We start from the raw sequence: 19,413 nt of genomic DNA on the forward strand, positions 1-19,413 counted from the left end.
ATTTGTGTGCATTTGTGCACTCTCCAGTTTTGTCCATAAGCACAGAGTGTGCATCAAACATCTCCAACAAAGAACCAGAAAAGACAGAAGAGAGTAAAGTGGACAGGCAACGACAGTCAGTAACACCTTTGTGTGCCAAACCGGCACCCACTGTTTGTAGTGAAGCTGTGAGGCTGGAACCATTTCCTAAGACACGTGCATTCAAGAGGATAACGGCCTGGAACTTTGGACACCTTACAGGTTGTTTAAAACTGGCCAAAACGTTTCTACATCATCTTCACAGCTGCTGCAAGATCACATGCCATCTGGTGACGGTGAGAGTGAGAACATCCTGTAAGAGACGTGGACCAGCTGACATGGTAAGCCTGACCCAAGGCTTGATGAGTGATGGGGAGCAGTGCAGAAGAATGTGACATGAATGCCTAAATTGGGGATCAGTGAGGTTTTATCTACAGTAACATGCATATGTGGGGGGTGGGCTGCAAGACAGAGAGGTAAAGTGGGCATGTTAAGAACACAACGTTAGGATCCTGAATCACTCAGGGAGATACAGTCACCTTTAAAACATCTCATGGGATTCTGGACCTGTGAAAGGCTCTAACAAATCCTAAATAAATAAGGGCATTCCTTACTTAAATGCCAGCTAGACAGGGAATAATGTCTTTGGGGGAATTTTTGCAAGTGGGCTTATTGGAGACAGAGCTTCTGAGAGAGTGAATGGAGATGAAAACAAACAGCAACGCACACTCCACATCAGTCACTCCAATGCATACTTCCAGCTCAGTTTTCACGTGGCAAGTTTGGGTAATTGAAGCAGGATTTACACATTTAAAACTGGTTGGGTGTGAAGGTGTACTGTGGAGGTTTGGTGCTTTGTGTCTGCCTGTCCAGGTCTGAGGGAGCAGATTATGTCTGTGTCAACGGCTCCTTCGGTGCTTCATTGTTTGTCTGGTGGTGTGAAATTTGTAGGTGAGATCCATTACATTCATCACAGCCATCCAAAGGTACTGGACAAATGACTGGCATGGCACTTGCAGCACTGTTTATGAAAACTGAGTCAGCAGACTCTCATTCATTTGATTCAAGGGAGAAAAAAAATTATGAGGGGGAAAAAGGAGAAGATTTCTCCAAAGATTTACAAAACTTCAAAGCCTAAAGTCTGATTATCTACAGTTGGCGCTTTAAAGGAGACATAGACATGTAGCATGAGCGGGTGAAAGTGGTTCAGTAGTCAAGTCATGTGCTCTCTCTTCATCTTCCTCCTCATCTAGTGGGTTGAGAGGCGTGTGCGGTGAGCTTTGGCTGCAGCTCTTTGTGAGGTGGCGCCATCTGGTGGCCTCAGTTTGTATCAGCTCTGGAAACAAACTCACTTTGGGAAAAAGAGTTGAGGGTGCAGATTTGAGATGGAAGGGTAAAAATCATCCCGGACAGATATGAAATGATTGATGACATTAAGGTCCGGCTGCTCCAAGTGAGGCCTCGGCCGCAGGAAGACATACTGTAAAGGGTTTTGTGTCTGTGTTCGAACAGTCCGGAGACCGCTCAGCTCACTGTCATTCCAAGTTGCTGCTCTCAGAGATGTTGAGAGTGTTAGCGGAGGGGAAGAGGTCTCTTTGGTCCGTGGGGCTGTGGTAGTCAGATGTCAGGTCGGGGTCCAGGAGGGAGGACAGGGTGAAGTGGGACGAGCCTTTCTTTAGGCACTGGGTGTAGAAGCTGAGCAGGAGGTCCACCTTGTTCTCTATAGACTGAACCTGAGCAAACACACACATACATGTGTCAAGCGTCTTAGGTACTCTACTTCTTCAGTCTGTCTAATGACATGAAGCATGTGGAGTTTTATACCCTTGACCATAAATGTCCTCAGGGACCCAAACACTTCTTTCTCTGTTGTTACTGCACTTTACAGTTGTTTACATCTATTAATACTACCTGTATTTATATTGATTACTGGACTATATTGTTGTTGTCTCTTGTTTTGTACCTGTTATTTCATGTTGTTGTTTGCACCTTATGCCCATTCTTTTGTTTTACACCAGGAACCAAGAAAACACAATGGTGTTCCTCTATGTACTGTAATACACTGTACGATGGATGACAATGTAGTCTTATGTTCTAAAAAAAAACGAGTACAAAAACATTAGAACACCACGTAATTTGTCAGCATGTGTTCATGAGTCTTAGCCATTAGTTGTTAAATCCTGCGTGGAGCTGCAGAAAATAAAATTAATCCCCTGTATTAGTTGAACAGGGACTCAGGTACATCTTGTTAAATCACGTCATTTCCTGCTCTTAGTTTATTTCACTTCTTGTACTTTTTATAACAGTTTTTTTTTTATCTACCAGGATGGATGAAAGCAATCCAATGCAATTTTGAAAATGATTCACATGTTAATCAAGAGAACACATTTCCACACATCGTTCTATAAATTAAACTCTTCCTCTGTTACCTGTTTCTCCACCTTGACAACACGTCCCATCATGCTTAGCTCATCCAGTGGGTCCAGTTCTGGCGGCGTTTTCTCTCCTTTTTCACTCCGCGTTTTCTTATCGGTCTGAACGGCTCCTCGGCCAATTATCTGATCCACCCTTTCACACAAAAAAAACAAAAAGATTACCATAACTATGATGAGACATTAAAGACTAACAGGACAGGAGTTATTTTTTCAATCGTTTTTATTGATTTGGTGTAAGCCATTTTTTCAACACTGCAGTTTTCAAGCAGCAGAGCAGTTGCGGTAACATACCGCATCTGCAGGCTCTTGATACGGCCCAGCATGTCCAGGTGTCCAGCTGAGTACTGCTCTATGACGTCCTTCACATCATACGGACGCAGCGTCTCCTTAAACTTCCTCTTTGCCACAAGGAACTTTAAGATCCTACACAAACACAGGACACTCACTGTTATCACTCCTCTGAGCACCGTTAAAGTGCCTCCCACTGCACAACCGCATATATGGATGGACAGTAAACCTTTGGAAAAATGCAGGAGAAGTATAAATGATGCGGGAGACCCTGAAAATAACAAGATTAATTACAGTCAGAGTGACCTTATCATTCACCAACAGCTCCATAAAGAGAGCAGAGTCGCCCCTCTATTTAATTGTCTGGATGTATTGTGACGATGACACATCTCCCAGAAACAGTTGCTTATCAGTGCTTGCTGTTTCAGCAATTAGCACACATCCTAATGGGTAACACACACACACACCTCAGAGCTTTCCCCTGTTTCTGCTCTTTTTTCTGCTCTTTTGTCAGTATGACAGCCATGTTGGTGCCACTGGTGGACCACAGCTGCTCCTGCTCCCGGTCCACACATCACCACCCACATTTCAATGTGGGGGAATCACACCGAGGAATGTTGACCCAGCACTTTTGCACTTGGCAAACATATCACTGACATTCCTTTCTGCCGGAGTATGTCTGGTTGGGCGTTTGTAGGGAGTGGAGGATGTGCAAGAGATAATGGGAAGGGAGCAAAGGAAAGTCTAAGCATGTGTGTGTGTGTGTGTGTGTGTGTGTGTGTGTGTGTGTGTGTGTGTGTGTGTGTGTGTGTGTGTGTCTGGCTTTCTGTGTTGGATGGGTCATTCAATTCCCTTCTTATCACTTATGAGATAGGCAGCTCAGAGATGCTTGCTCTGCAGAAGCACCGGAAACATCAAATGTATGCGAGACAAAACATGCACACTGAAGCTGTCATCGCACCCTGTGAAGGATTGTGCTACAAGTCAGCTGGGGGAGACGGAAGAGAGAGAGAGAGAGAGAGAGAGAGAGAGAGAGAGAGAGAGAGAGAGAGAGAGAGAGAGAGTGGGAGGGCAAGAAAGGAGGGATATTTTTTAAGAAATCCTATCTCACACAGCCAGATGACTAAGTCCACTATAATACTCCCACTTTCCTTCACAGGAGGAAGAAAAGAAATCACATCAAAGGTCGGGGAAGCAGAAGATCAGGAGCACTCAGCTGTTCTGAGAAAACACATAACCGGACACACACACACACACAAATACAAAAAGATAATGCCACAGATGCCTACACCAACACACACTCTGGGTCAAAAGTATGTAACAACTACACACACTAAGGCTTGGTGGGAGCAAGTGAAATCTGAACTTGAGAGAGGGGTCAGTTTCTATAACCACTGTAACCTTTGTTGAGGTCTGCAGCGCTTGCACTTACAGCAGCCACATACGTAAAGCGCATAGTTTTGTGTGGTGGCCAGTGCTGCAACAAAGAAGGAGAGAAGGTGTGAGGGAAGGAGAAGAGGAGCGAGAGGAGGAGGAGTGGTGGTCTACGGGTGGTGACATAGCAGCCGTCAGCTCACTCTTCCCCACACGCAGCACTCTGTTTCTTGATGACTCCTGCATCTGGGGTATTTTTGCAGGCGGTCTTTTTCATATTTTGCTGATAGATGCAGATTTTTGTCAGGGTGGGTCTCAGGTGTGGGTAAAGAAAGGATGTGGAGGAGGGTGGGTGTTGGGGGACTTGGTGGACTTTTGATTTGAATCCTCCAAGGGTTTCTTCGAAATGCTGACTCTTTTTCTCGGTCAATGAAATGGCTGGCTTAATACACGGTCTTACACCTGTGGTACATCAGTCAGTGGCAGTAGCACAGTGCAGCTGAAACATATTAAACCTTCCTAATGTAAGGAAGTTGAGACATAAAACACAGCAATGATTTGGAGGGACAGAAGTGTCATCTGTGCCCCAAAATGCTTGCATAGCGAGTGCAAATCTTTTTGCAATTCAGCAAAGGTGGATGTGTGACTGTTATGCTGATACCAATCCTAGGTGAGCAAAGAAGGGTCTGATTCTTCGCCAGAAACAACTACCTACCTGCTAAGAGAACACAAGCTACAGTATGTGTATTCAATCAGTCCAACAGAGAAATATACGACGTAAACATTATTTGAGTTTAAAAATATTACAGCTGAAACGCTACAGAAACTGATGACGATGACTAAAATTCAAATGGTTATAAATTGTAAGAATGTCTAGACTATTTGTTTAATAAAATAGGAGCTTTATCCAAGACTGCAAACATGCAGAAATCTTTTTTGTGCGAGGAGAGTCACAGTAGCGAAAGCACAGAGATATATCAGGCCTTGTGTTCCTCCTCCCTCTTCTTCTCTTGCTCCCTCCGTACATAAACAGAACACCGTATGCAACCAGGCACTGATAAACCACATGTGCCTCTTTAAAGTGAAGGCTCAGCACTAAGGCCTGCTGCGAAATTCATTCATCATGAAACTCGCCCAGGCGACTGCATGTGCATGAGTTACCTCGGTGATGCACCTGCTGTGTACACACCTGTACTATCTATAGGAACTCCCTCTCTTCTATTGTCTGCAGCACAGAGCAGCTGAGGCCAGAGATATCTGCTGATTCAAGTGCAAATCAGATGTGAGGTCATATAATACCCTATCAGTGGCATAATTCAATCAAACGATTGTATCAGGATGGAAAATTCAGATTTCAGTTTGGTTTTGAGTTAACAAAAATGTAAAATGTTACCTCGCAGAAGACAGGAGTTGCTTATTATCTCCACCAGAGGGATAATGCGATTGGTATTGTGCGTGCCTTAGTGAGTGAGTGCACCTCTGTGTCTGTCCACAGCAAGTCTTACATTCTGCTGCAGCAAATGCTTAATATTTTGGGTGGCCAGGGATAGCTGCATGCTCAAGGACCTCTTGCGTTTGCGGTGACTCACACTGAGTGCATCACCGACCCCCATCTGCTGCTCTGCGCCCAGAGACACTGCGGGGGGAAAACAGTTTGCACATTGTTAGTTTTCTGGACGGTGTGTCTGTCTAACAGCTAAAGGAACTACCAGGACACACACTGCTGAGTACATCAACGCCACTCAGCCGCTGCTACGCAGGCAGACAGCTCGCTGTGTTTCATGTGGTTTTTAATAACAATCTTAACCAGGATGGATCATTCATCATATATACATTGCTTGAAATAAACCCTGTGTTTGGCAGCTTGGTGTCTTAGTTGTTACAATGCATACCGTATAAACACATCATCAAAAATATATGTATGTATATATATACATATATATATATATATATATATATATATATATATATATATATATATATATATATATATATATATATTTACACAAGTGATTATACGGTATGCATTCTAACAACTAGGACACCAAGCTGCCAAACACAGGGTTTATTTCTAGGCACATACCCATCTTCATTCAAGAGCTTCATAGAGAGCATATGGAACCACACGCACACACACACACACACACACACACACACACACACACGCACGCACACACGCACGCACACGCACACACACACACACACACACACACACACACACACACACACACACACACACACAGCGTAGCGCCACCAAGACAAATGCTGTGAGGGAACAGCCCTGACATCAGGGACCCAGTCAATATAATCTGCTCTCATCAAACCTCAATGGAGACCAGCCTGGCCCCAGCACCAGATGTTTGCTAGCAATTGTAGTTTTTTTCTGTCACCATCAGTAAAAAAACTCTACACTGCTACTCTGGGAGTAAGTGTGGTGTGTGTGTGTGTGTGTGTGTGTGCGTGTGTGTGTGTGTGTGTGTGTGTGTGTGTGTGGAGGGAGGCTGCATTCATGATACTGTTGGAATCCCTATGGGATATCTGCACATTTCAGAACATAAGGTTATGTATTTGTGCATTTTACACAATGAGTAATGACTAATTATTTTAATTGTATTATAGATTTCCCAAGAGAGCATTTCTTTACTCACACCCTGTCCATGATTTATGAGTACTGTGCATTATATGTTTATATGTGCATATATAAGGTTTTGCTTCTCTTCATGACTATATGGCTGAATGTATTTAGTGTCTAAGCACACATTGTGTAAGGACATCCATCCCTGACATACTACTATGACATTACATCAAAGCTTGTAGTAGATAAAGAGATGACACAATGACAGAAATCAACATCAGCGATGCTCTTGATCAATTTCTATTACAGCTGTCCTTGTCTAAACTGTACAAGATCATTGGTCTCTGCACAGTCGTAATGTACTGTGATCCTCCATCTGTATGGTATTTGTGTGTATGTGTGTGGCTGTACTCTCTACTATCACACACACACACCACATTTCCGGTCTGAATGAGCTGTGCTTGCTGAGCGACAGGGTCACACAGGGGAACTAACCCTGCCTGCAGGAGAGCTCAGTTACCTCTCATAAGTGGATATTTCTACTTCGTCAGCAGAATCTGCTCACGGCAGCCGCTAAATGGAAGTGCCGCATGTTCACCAAATATTGCAGGCAGTCAAATACCACAAGAAGCGTTCATGTCTGAATACACATGCATGGGTTTCTTCATGTGACCAAAGTGACCTTATTCTATCAATAACCAGAGGCACAGCAGCTCCAGTTTGCACCTTAGGGAGCCGAGTGTGCAAAAAAAGAAACACAAGCTTTTGCTGCCCAAAAAATCGTATATACATTTGAAGCTTTTAATGGTACAATACTCTAAATGATTTGGTCGAGTCATAATTGCATTTATCTATATATGTGTTGTATTTAACTCTCGTTAAACTAGTTTTTATGTGTGAAATATAAAAAGTTGGGTTTAAACCTGGCCATACATTCTTTTAATATTTCCCTTCAACTACAATTTTAATAGCAGGTTAACTGTTGCAAAAACATTTTTTTTATGTTCGTGCCCAAAGGAACTAAGAAATTCCCATTGTTTTTAATTGTGTGGGACCATTACAAGGAAGCAGAAGGACCAGTGTATGTGTACATCTTTATAACAATAACAATTGTAGGTTTTCCACTGCAGGTTTAACTACTATACTGTTGAGGACAGGACTCACCTGACAGCCCGTATGAGCGTCTTCACTGCTGGGATTACCTCCTCCATGGACACGTCACAATATGGTTTGTCTTCTACGCTGTCCTCCCCAAGCCCCTCTACTGAGCCAAGATAGAAGGAGAAACATTGTCATGCAGGAATGATGCTTGTGAGTGTAACGTGTTTGGATGTTGTGTACATTGCCTACCATCAACAGGTGGACGGGGTTTGAGGCGAAGGGAGGTGCGAAAGCGTGTGCGGTCATTAAAGCTCCAGCTCTTCTGGACCTTCGGGCTGGTGGCGTCGGGGACGTTCTCCTGACTGGGGGAGCTTCGGGCGCCGGCGCCCGGGGGCAGTGGGGATGTCTTGCTCCTAATGGTTTGGGATGATCGTGAATTGTTCATCCTGATCCGATCCCGAAAGCCCATTTTACTGCTGATAGTGAAGATTGCATCGTCAAACATCTGTCGGTGCAGTATTCTTTTTGGATTAATATAGTTTTGTCAACGATCACAATGTCCATGCCTTTGACCTTAATGGAAAACTAAGCCGTTAGTTTAGTGGAGCAGCAGAACGGCAGTCTGAGCTTGTTAGAAAATAGTTAGTTAGTAAAAGTGACACAACAAAACATGGCCTCTGACTTTTATCATCAGAGAAACTTATCAACAAACAGACAAAACAGGGACACAAACAGACATTTGCATTTTGTCTCAACAACAGATAGACTAGCTGACTTATCATAAAGGCAGTTTTGTCCACAGGGACCACGCAATATTGCAAAATAACTGATTCTGCCCTGCAGATTTGTTAATTTAATGTGCCTATCATAGCACCTGCAAAATCTGATTGAAACCTGATTCAAGACTTGCAGAAGTGCTGGGCCGGCGGAAAATGACACGATTTCTTAATCCCTTCAACAGAGTGAAAAAGCATCAAAACCTTGGCTTCAAAGTGCAGCCGTGCAGAAGGTATCTCTCATTAAGTACTCTATACCACTCACAACAACCCAACGCAGGCCGGTATGTGATGTCATCTATTTACAGGAGGAAAGCTATTTGGCACCCGTTCCCTCCAACAGATTGACTCCTAACGCGGCTGTTATGGCATGCTCTGGAGACCTCTCCTTCTCTGGAGCCACTTTCATGTTACACACCGTTACGGATCCATGAGGCGAGGCAAACGTCATGCACCACAGAGCAATTCCAGCCCAGTCGCTTACTCCCACATGTTCACGATGATATACTCTTTGTTGTGCGTGTGTGTTAGCTGGCCATTTAAATTAAAATTTAAATAGTTTTGCGAGGTTAGTGGGAACAGCATTTCATACAACAAGTTGAAATGTTTCAATTAGACCGGAGGAGGGGATAGAGTGAAAGAGCTTTGCATGCTGTTGGGAGAGCAAGCAAATGATTTGTATACATTCAGGACCATGAACTTCACTGAATCGTTCCAAAAAGAATAACGCATGCAAACAGAAACATCTTAGCACTTAAAAACCTTTTAAAAATACAGCACACAAACATTCTGATTGTATTGAAAGGTTACATGACTAATCTCAAATAGGAAAGCATGCTGAATCATTTAAACCTTCTCTCCAAGAAGGCACTATAAATGAGCCAAAAAGACTGAATTGAAAACATAAAGCAAGCCAAGAGCAGGGCAATTCCTTTGACTAGATGAAACATTTGACGTTAGCTCACTAGGAACAGGTGTTTTTGTCACATTCTCATTAAACATTGAGGACTTTCATTGTGTTTTCGTCACATGGTTTAAACTGACTTTCAAGCCAAACCAAGCACAAGCAGTTCTAGTTTCTCCAGCAGGAAGGTCTGAGCTGGAGTAACATCCTATCAAAATGAGGCTCACAGCATTTCTTCATAGTGGAGGATTTACGCAAGCATTTGTGGACCAGAGTATGCTGCCTGTTTAAAGTGTTTCATAGTGTTTCATACATTTAGCAAGCCACTGCCCCAGTCCACAAATGTTTTGAGTGTTTCAGGCAAGGTGAGTGTGATGCGTGTTAAATGATAAAGAGTGGTGTTATAGATTTTTAGCGTGCCCCGTGCACAGGCTTGTTGCCATGGATACCTCTGCTTGCGGCCAGCGTGAATCCGGAAGAGACCTCGTTTTTTAGAAAGTTGACTGAGGAAACACACAAGGCAGAGGGAGAGCGGGTGAGGGGAGGAGAGGAGTGGAAGAAGGGAGGGAGGGGGGGTGGAGGAGGATGAGGAGTTCTGGGACACAACCTGGGAGGATACAATGAAGGATAACACCGGGGAGAGAGGGTGAGGTGTGAAAATCTCAATAATCCAAACAGCCCTTTCCCTTTCTGATCTTGTTCCTTTATCTCAAACTGAAAAATGTACTTCCGAGATGCAGTTTGGGATTATGGAGGCGCAGCCGGTGAGAAGTGAGGAGGTGGGTTTGAAACAGTAGGTGGGGAAGATTCATGCAAAGCTAGTGGGTTATGTGTCAGCTGAGTATATTCATCAAGACATCAAGCCCGTTAAACATAATGGTGAGACAGCAGCTCCTCAAATAAAAGACATTTTCTAACAGCTAAACTTGTATTATTTAGGTGCTCCTTTCCTCTAATGCATGCACACGTTCGACACATACAATGTACATAATCAGCCCTTTACTATCTTGGCTTTTGTTTATGGGTTATGCTAAAGATGTTATGAATCTAATGCAGCAAATCCACTCTAAGTATCAATACCCTTTAACACACAAGCACAGCGCATGACTTGAAGAACAAACCTGCAGGGAACTTCTGCCTTCCTGAGAACAGATGAAGGATGGAGGATGGATGGCATGGAAAAGACACAATGGAAATAAAGGGAAAGAAAGAGGAAGACAGGAAGACAGGAAGAGGCAACCAGTGAGTGAACAGCGGGAGGCGGTGGAGAAGAGTTTGAGCTAAGCCGACAAAGATGCAGAGAAGCAAAGGGAGGGCCTGCAACACAGTGGTCTCAATCAGCATTAGTGACACATTGTTAGATACACGACTCATCCATGCAGAAAGCTCCAGAAGGAGTCAACGTTGATTCTCTCTGTACCCCTGTTGAATGTATTCTTCTGTAAGTCCCTGTTGTTACTGTTTTGAGTGTGTTTTGAGTGGAGGCAGACATTCAGCCACCTGTCTGTATGCACTGTGAGGTTGTAAGAGTTGGCGGGGGTGCATACCTGTCCCCTGACAGGTAGGGGAGGCTGTAGGGCCGCAGCCCAGACAGCAGCGTGTGGTAGGAGTTGTGGAGGACCTTCTTGGTGTTACGCTGTCGCTGGAGGTGACTGAACAGTAGCGTCAGTTCTCTGACACCCCCACGTGCACAAATAAACAAAACAAAAAACACATGGCAAATGAACAAAAAACAATAAAATATGGAAAAACTCACAAAAAGGCCAAAGCAATGGTCCAAACACTCAAAAGAAGAGGGATACTTGAGAAAAAGGAATGTTATTAAAAGTATTGCAATGTGAAAGTTTTCACTTGATGTTTCTATTGGACTTTCTCATGTTCCCCTCCTTTTAAGCAAATCAAAATTAGTCAAATTAATACATGAATGCAAAATATTAAAAACCACTGCGTGGAACAAAAGTAATGAAAATCAAATTGAATAGTGGGGGCAAGCTAGCATTTAAAGGGCATGGCCCGGAATTTATTAAAAATTATAATTTCGAAATTAGAGGAAACAACATTCCTTTTTACTTAGAGGGACATATCATTCATTTTTTTTTTTTTTTTTTTTTTTTTACTAGAAGAGTAAAGTAGTATATTTTTTAAATGATTGTTCTCATACTGGCCCTCTGCTCCGCTTCAGCGCACCTTTGCAAAGGCAGTCCTCAAGCCGTGGATGCACACACTCAGTTTTGTACAGTATATTCTAATGAGTCTGCATGTGACATAGGAGAGGGAAGCCAAATCTGAATAGCTTGTAGAATCGCATGTTTGCTGACCTAGGCAGCCCACACAATTGACTGGGTTGTCTTATCAGTTGGTGGGTTGGTAGGCAACCCCAGATACCCAAATGTAGGTGCACAAGCACTGAAAACGTGAGTTTTTCATAATATGTTCCCTTGAAACTACCACCGCATAAATGTAACTGGATGGGGTACTTTATGGACAAAAGGTTGCTTTTCTGAAATGTGTTGTGTGTTATTCCGAATGTATAAGCAGGATAAATAAAAACACTCCTTATTGTACACAATCCACTGTGCGATGCTACTCTCAAATCGCTGTTTGAATTTATTACAACACGTCAAAAGATTCACCAAAGACAACAACTGGTTAAATCCGCTCAGCTCTGAGCTTGTAGCCAGATGCAACACTCACCTAAACGAAGGCAACATGCTGTCATAGAAGTACCATGTAGCTGTCAGATAGGAGTGTTTGGCATCTGTAGAGTAGAGACGCCATGCAGCCTAAAGAATTACACAAATACACACAAACATAAAGTAAAAACTCCGCACTTGATTGTGACGTACAACCCCAGCATAAATGACTCCTAGTACTTGTATCAGGTTAGCAGCAGGCATCCTCCTCTTCTCAAAGTGCTTCTGTCGATGCTGCTCTTGCACCTTTAAGGCGAAGCCTGACCCGAGAATTCCCTGAGGGTCAGAGGTCAAAGTTAGGAGAGCAACTGTCGCCGGGTAGAGGGGCGCCGCTGATAGGGCTGTGAGTAAATATATAGATGTGAACATACAGGGGACTTACAGCAGGCAGAGCAAAGAAGGAGACTCCCAGCAGAGCGAAGCCAGCAGCGAGACACCGTCCTTGCCAAGTACGAGGGGTCTTGTCACCGTAGCCAATGGTTGTTAGAGTAATCTGAGAAAAAAATAATAATAATTGGATAGGTCTATGGGCATTTTGTATGAAACTACAATAGCTATACACCTGTGCTTTGTGTAATTTTAATTCTACGGGAATATTTCGTCAGTGTCTGTAATTCGTCAATTCTTAAAAACTGTTACTGTAAATTTGTGTCAAACATTTTGTAATCTTTCTCTTTGACGGAGAGTCCTCGGTGATTCACATATCAATCTGAAGTTTATACAACAGAAAACTTGAGAGGTTTCTTCCCACATGTCCTGTTTGTATTGGTACTACCACAATCAAAAAGAGGAAAGAAAATGCCCAACCTTAGTTTGTGTAGAAGAGGCCTGAACCCCAAAATGTGCCCATTCAATGTGGTACTACATACACACTTGTATTACAGTGTTCAATATAGAAAGAGGAAGAAGAACAATATATATTTTAAAAAAAACAGAGAACTTATTACTAAACCACTTAAGTGAGGGATATTAAAGGACCACTATAAAAACACCTTAACTGAGAATTCCTCATTCATGCTCGAAGGAAGAATTGACAATACCACCTCTTTGGCTTAATAATCTCTATACATATGAAAACTAAAGATGAAATGTGGTGCTGCTTTTTATTGAAATGTCTTGCAACAAGACTATATTCCTCTTGATGAAGATCAGATGTTCAGTGATATGTTCTTTAAGGGAACCGGATGTTTAACCTATTTTTATTTTACCACACGGACAATGAAGTACATATGGAAAGCTTGACAACAAGACTGAACAACACTCAGTCTCTACTGTTGATGGCTGGCAATCACTTCGAGTGGACGTCATAAACAGTTGTCAAGGACTATAGTACAAATGTGATCTACATTCTTATTATTTGGTTGTGCTATTCCCAGATGCATTACGTACATTACATGCATCTATATATTTGCACTGTCAGTCGACCTCGCTTTTTGTTGATTTTGATGAGATTCAGCCTCAGGGATCCTGTGTGTATTATGCAGTACTCACCGTCCCCCACCAGAGGGAGTCTGCATAGGTGTTGAAGTCTGAGTTGATGTCTTTCTCTGCCAGGTACACGAGGAAGGAGGCAAAGATCAGGACCAGGAAACCTATGTACCAGGCGGTAATCAACTCCTGAGAGAGACACAGAGAGAAGGAATCAATCATCAATCTGTGAGCAACAGCAGCATCTTTACCATCATAATCCTTGCTGTCATTACCATATTACTATCATAATTATTGCCTAAATTCCCTGTCATCATCACATTTGGAATTTACTTTTGACTTGGCTGCACAGTTCTGGTTCGACCGCTGATGCATCAATTCATCATCATCATCACCACCGTCCCTCTAACTGAGTTCTGCAGCTGACCGGCGGTTGTCAGGTGTTTAGGTCAGCACAAAAACCAACAACTAATTGCCTCAAATGAGCCGCTAAAGGGGAGTTTGGTGTTCCAGCATAATGAAGTTACAGCTGGTCATCAGTAGACTCGCCACATATTCCTCAACACTGAGAGTTATTAAGTTATTTATCCCATTAGTAACCATCATGGCCGTCATCGTCATCCTTTCTATAACACTCTCCTGCTCTTAAAATAATCAATAAAGCTGTACAGTGTGCAGCTAACCTGAATAATCCTACTTTATGTTTATGCTTACTAACCAGTGTATTTAATTGTAGGCCATTCATATAAACCTAAGAAAGTGTGTCTTTGTAGTAGAGCATGTGTAAAAAGAGGACTATATTTAGCCGGCTGTCATTCCCACCTTGCTGTGAGCATAAACCACTGAGCCCAGTAGTTTCCAGGTGCCTCCCCGACGGTCCATACGAACCATACGCAAGATCTGCAGGAAGCGCATGCTGCGCAGGGCTGACGTGGCAAAGATGTTGCCCTGCGTCCCAGCGGCTATCACTGCCAGGGATGCCACAAATACTATGAAGTCTGTGAGGATGTTTAGAAAGGAAACACAGTGAGAAGATGTGAAGACACAACTTTCTAATCAACAGGACTTTGATGTAAGTGTGTGTACAAACACACAGACACACACACACGCACACACACACACACACACACACACACACACACACACGCACACACACAAACAATACCTATAACACAGAAGGGCTTCCTGGCAAATCTCAGCCGTCCCTTCCATCCACGGTATCTGCAGCAACAGCCAGATGCCCAGACCCTGATGAAGTACTCCAAGCCAAAAACCACGATCATCACAAACTCCTACAAACCACAAACACACACACACACACACACACACACACACGCACACACACACAGATCAGTGACGTGCAGCAGTCAAGTGAGCATAGAGTTTGACAGATCACCCAAACAAAGGTTCCTCCACCTACCCATGAACCTTTTTTATGTATTGGTTGTTTAGCATGTGTATCAATTTCTCAACAGAAAAGTTATTCGTTATGTTTGAAGCAAACATCCATGTGAATATGACGGCATGAAAAGTTAAAAAGCGAGCATTTTGGGAAGTTGGGAAGTAAATGTTCTAATCTTTACAGTAGCACACAAACACAATGTGTGTTATATCTTATAAAAGATAAAACATTAAATATATATCATGCCATTCCCAGCCTATAAACACGCCTCTCTGTACGAACAATTGAAGGTGCACTGAACCAATCTGTCATTAGGGCCAATGTTCGTGTGAGTAAAGTCCAATAATGGCTGATCGCCTGTGTGAATTGTATTGTTTAAATCCCGGGTGATCATGGGAAATAATAGTCCGGAATTCGATGAGGTATAATTAAAAAGTATTTAATAAAAGGTTCATCACAAAATCAGCTTATGCATTCTCGCTTGAGGCCCTCTCTTGCTCACAAATCACAATCACAAATCCTTCATAATAATATCCCTTATTAAGTGTGGCTTCAGCTAGAGGGGTCATAGACCCCTATAGCAAAGCGCACTTCATATTATTGCTCGGGCTTATTATTATTAAGTGTGGCTTCAGCTAGAGGGGTCATAGACCCCTATAGCAAAGCGCACTTTATATTATTGCTCGGGCTTATTAAGTGTGGCTTCAGCTAGAGGGGTCATAGACCCCTATAGCAAAGCGCACTTCATATTATTGCTCGGGCTTATTATTATTATTATTATTATTACTTATTATTATTCTTCTTATTCCGCCAAACTTTGGACCGTATCTTCTCCCACAGCGTTGCCCGCACATGCGTAAAAAATACATCAAAACGTGCGGCCCGATCGGGAATCGTGAGCTATGACTTTTCTAAGAGATTCGACCAGCCATTTTCCCGAAAAGTGCGAAAAACGGCGAGAAATTGTCCCATTCACTTGACTGGGGTTTCGGACTGAAGAGAGCAAAAAAACATACATCTTTGTGCCCACAGTGACTCGCCATAATGTATCGTAGAGAAATGATTTAAAGTTTAAAACGTTGACAAAAGTCTGGAGTTTATTTGCCCAATTGGGCATTTTTTGATAGCTAGCACAGTTTTCATGTAATTATTGTTCAAGTTTAGGAAAATGTGGGAACCATTTCAGAGTTTACAATGGGTGTGTGTGGGGAAGGTTAGAGCTGTGATGTCATCGCTAGAGCACGAGGAGCTGTGTCCTAAACAACCTTTTTGTATTTGTATTTTGCCATTCACTCCACAATATTGACTTTTGAGGCATAATTTATATATGAAAACGTTGGAAATATTGTGCCGGTGCTACACATGCGTCGTGGAATCCAACAAATGTATACTGTTTTGTCAGCAAGCCTGAAAGCGACATGAAGTCCGGCCAACTGCTCCATTAACCTCCATGTTAAATCGGACCACAATTTTCTCTCATGACGGAAACGTGAGCACTTTACAAACTGAATTTACGCCCTCATTTATAAATCCTTACAAATATTTAAGTAGACGGAAACGTTCTCAGAAGTCTTGTGCTTCTCATGATGTCATTATTTTCGTGATGGGATCCATGGTTGTCTGTCAAATACAATAGTTTGAAAGTTAGTTTTTTCATTAAATCAACTCTCCTGTCTCTCTCTCTCAGTGAACACCATGGCAACGGTGACACACACGCACACACGCGCAGGAGGAACTGTCAGTTGGTCAGCTGACACTTGACTGTTTGTGCTTCCCATGATTTCATTGCTTTTATTCATATCTGTTGTGACTGACTCATGGATTTAAACATGGTTATTCATTTCATTTTATTTAAACAAACCAACTGAAGTCTTGGGTAGGAGAGAGGCAAAGTTGTACTTTTTTACATTGAGCAGCTCTGGTTAATTGATGGCTGACATGATTGTTTCAAGGTCTTCTCCCTCTTCTGCCCCTCCCAATGGGCTTTTCGCATGAGTGTTTGAGTGCTATTTTTTTCCCGCCATTCGATCTATATACCGCCCCCTGTCTGTCTAACTCTGTCTGGCCCCCCCCTTTCCGTGGCTGACATGATATTAGTTAATCTGATTTCTCTCTCTCTCTCTCTCTCTCTCTCTCTCTCTCTCTCTCTGATAGCTAGCACAGTTTTCATGTAATTATTGTTCAAGTTTAGGAAAATGTGGGAACCATTTCAGAGTTTACAATGGGTGTGTGTGGGGAAGGTTAGAGCTGTGATGTCATCGCTAGAGCACGAGGAGCTGTGTCCTAAACAACCTTTTTGTATTTGTATTTTGCCATTCACTCCACAATATTGACTTTTGAGGCATAATTTATATATGAAAACGTTGGAAATATTGTGCCGGTGGTACACATGCGTCGTGGAATCCAACAAATGTATACTGTTTTGTCAGCAAGCCTGAAAGCGACATGAAGACCGGCCAACTGCTCCATTAACCTCCATGTTAAATCGGACCACAATTTTCTCTCATGACGGAAACGTGAGCACTTTACAAACTGAATTTACGCTCTCATTTATAAATCCTTACAAATATTTAAGTAGACGGAAACGTTCTCAGAAGTCTTGTGCTTCTCATGATGTCATTATTTTCGTGATGGGATCGATGGTTGTCTGTCAAATACAGTAGTTTGAAAGTTAGTTTTTTCATTAAATCAACTATCCTGTCTCTCTCTCTCAGTGAACACCATGGCAACGGTGACACACACGCACACACGCACACACGCGCAGGAGGAACTGTCAATTGGTCAGCTGACACTTGACTGTTTGTGCTTCCCATGATTTCATTATTTTCGTGATGGGATGGGATTCATGGTTGTCTGTCAAATACAATAGTATTATTTCTTGGTGTAACCACACCTCCCTACTCAATTCTGCGCCCTACCTCGGATTATGGCCCATCTTCATTACCTACACTTACACCGGTCTCAAGACACAAATAAACGCCTCTTAACTTCTTTTCTTCCATATGCTTCCTCTTATTAAACACTTAAACAAGCTTAAGACTCATAGACACGGTTTAAACATCCTAATATTACCAATAAGGCACACAAATAGACATTTTAGACCATTAATAACGTCCTCTGTCAGACGCTCATGAGCCACACCCACGGTTTTCCCGCCTTATGCAAATGAGCTGCACCCACAGAGACTTTCACCCAGACCCCTGCAAAGAGCTCCTCTCCCCTCCTCCTATTCTAATTAATGTTAAATATAAACTAATCTCTAAATCCTTGAACTTATTCAATCCCCTTGGCTTTTATTCAAGTTCAGGAACATAGAAATCCACTACAGAGCTGTGTCCTAAACAACCTTTTTGTATTTGTATTTTGCCATTCACTCCACAATATTGACTTTTGAGGCATAATTTATATATGAAAACGTTGGAAATATTGTGCCGGTGGTACACATGCGTCGTGGAATCCAACAAATGTATACTGTTTTGTCAGCAAGCCTGAAAGCGACATGAAGACCGGCCAACTGCTCCATTAACCTCCATGTTAAATCGGACCACAATTTTCTCTCATGACGGAAACGTGAGCACTTTACAAACTGAATTTACGCTCTCATTTATAAATCCTTACAAATATTTAAGTAGACGGAAACGTTCTCAGAAGTCTTGTGCTTCTCATGATGTCATTATTTTCGTAATGGGATTCACGGTTGTCTGTCAAATACAATAGTTTGAAAGGTTGTTTTCTCATTAAATCCACAGTCCAGTATCCCGCTCTGTGACAGTGTCACACCTGTTTTAAGTTAGCCAATCAGGGCTGTCACCACGACAACCGGTGATACAAACGCAGGAGGAGCCAACTGACGTTGGTCAGCTGACATCCAAGACACTCTATTTTAAACTCTACAAAAAACGTTTCACACACATTCTTATATATCATACATTAGACTTAGACACACACAGAATTATCACAAAACGATTGACTGTGTGTGTCTATGTGCGCCCGCGTGTGTGTGCGCGCACGTTTTTTGACCCCAGAAAGTTGGTGAGTGAGGAGATACAACTTGGATCGACCTTTCACCCAATGAGTCTGTTGTTGCTGGGGAAAAATGGGCAACACAACGAATCTGATTAGGCTCCTCCCATAGAAGAAGTCTGATTGGCTCTTTTTTATTTGGCTTTCGGTTAAGGATTTTTTTTTTCATTGTGTAAAAAACTACGTTTTTCACCCTCTCAAAGAAAGTCATTTGATCTGATAATTCTGAAGGTGGCAGAGGTTATTGAGGTTATTGTGTTATTGAGAGATGTGTTACCTCAATAACACATCTCACTACCGGTAATGTATACATATTGCGACGTCTTACGGCAGTAGTAGCCACACTTTCAAAATTTCTTGTGAAATTTTCTAGTTATTATTATTCTTCTTATTCCG

At 42.5% G+C, this 19,413-nt stretch overlaps 1 protein-coding gene across 1 annotated transcript in view; it reads right to left on the reverse strand.

The window, feature by feature from the left end:
- Positions 1–1,553: 1,553 nt before the first annotated feature.
- kcnq4 (potassium voltage-gated channel subfamily Q member 4) overlaps positions 1,554–19,413 on the reverse strand; it is a gene marked incomplete at both ends in the record, with an annotated part of 48,768 nt that continues 30,908 nt past the window's right edge. The window contains 13 exons of the mRNA XM_079231849.1: positions 1,554–1,751; positions 2,448–2,586; positions 2,745–2,876; positions 7,855–7,954; positions 8,041–8,267; positions 9,921–9,974; positions 11,019–11,144; positions 12,166–12,254; positions 12,345–12,440; positions 12,547–12,657; positions 13,656–13,781; positions 14,415–14,590; positions 14,758–14,884. Coding sequence (XP_079087975.1) covers positions 1,554–1,751; positions 2,448–2,586; positions 2,745–2,876; positions 7,855–7,954; positions 8,041–8,267; positions 9,921–9,974; positions 11,019–11,144; positions 12,166–12,254; positions 12,345–12,440; positions 12,547–12,657; positions 13,656–13,781; positions 14,415–14,590; positions 14,758–14,884 — 1,701 coding nt within the window. The remainder of the gene's footprint in view (positions 1,752–2,447; positions 2,587–2,744; positions 2,877–7,854; positions 7,955–8,040; positions 8,268–9,920; positions 9,975–11,018; positions 11,145–12,165; positions 12,255–12,344; positions 12,441–12,546; positions 12,658–13,655; positions 13,782–14,414; positions 14,591–14,757; positions 14,885–19,413) is intronic.

This window comes from Taurulus bubalis, assembly GCF_910589615.1.
Source record: "Taurulus bubalis genome assembly, chromosome: 16".
NCBI classification, from domain to species: domain Eukaryota; kingdom Metazoa; phylum Chordata; class Actinopteri; order Perciformes; family Cottidae; genus Taurulus; species Taurulus bubalis.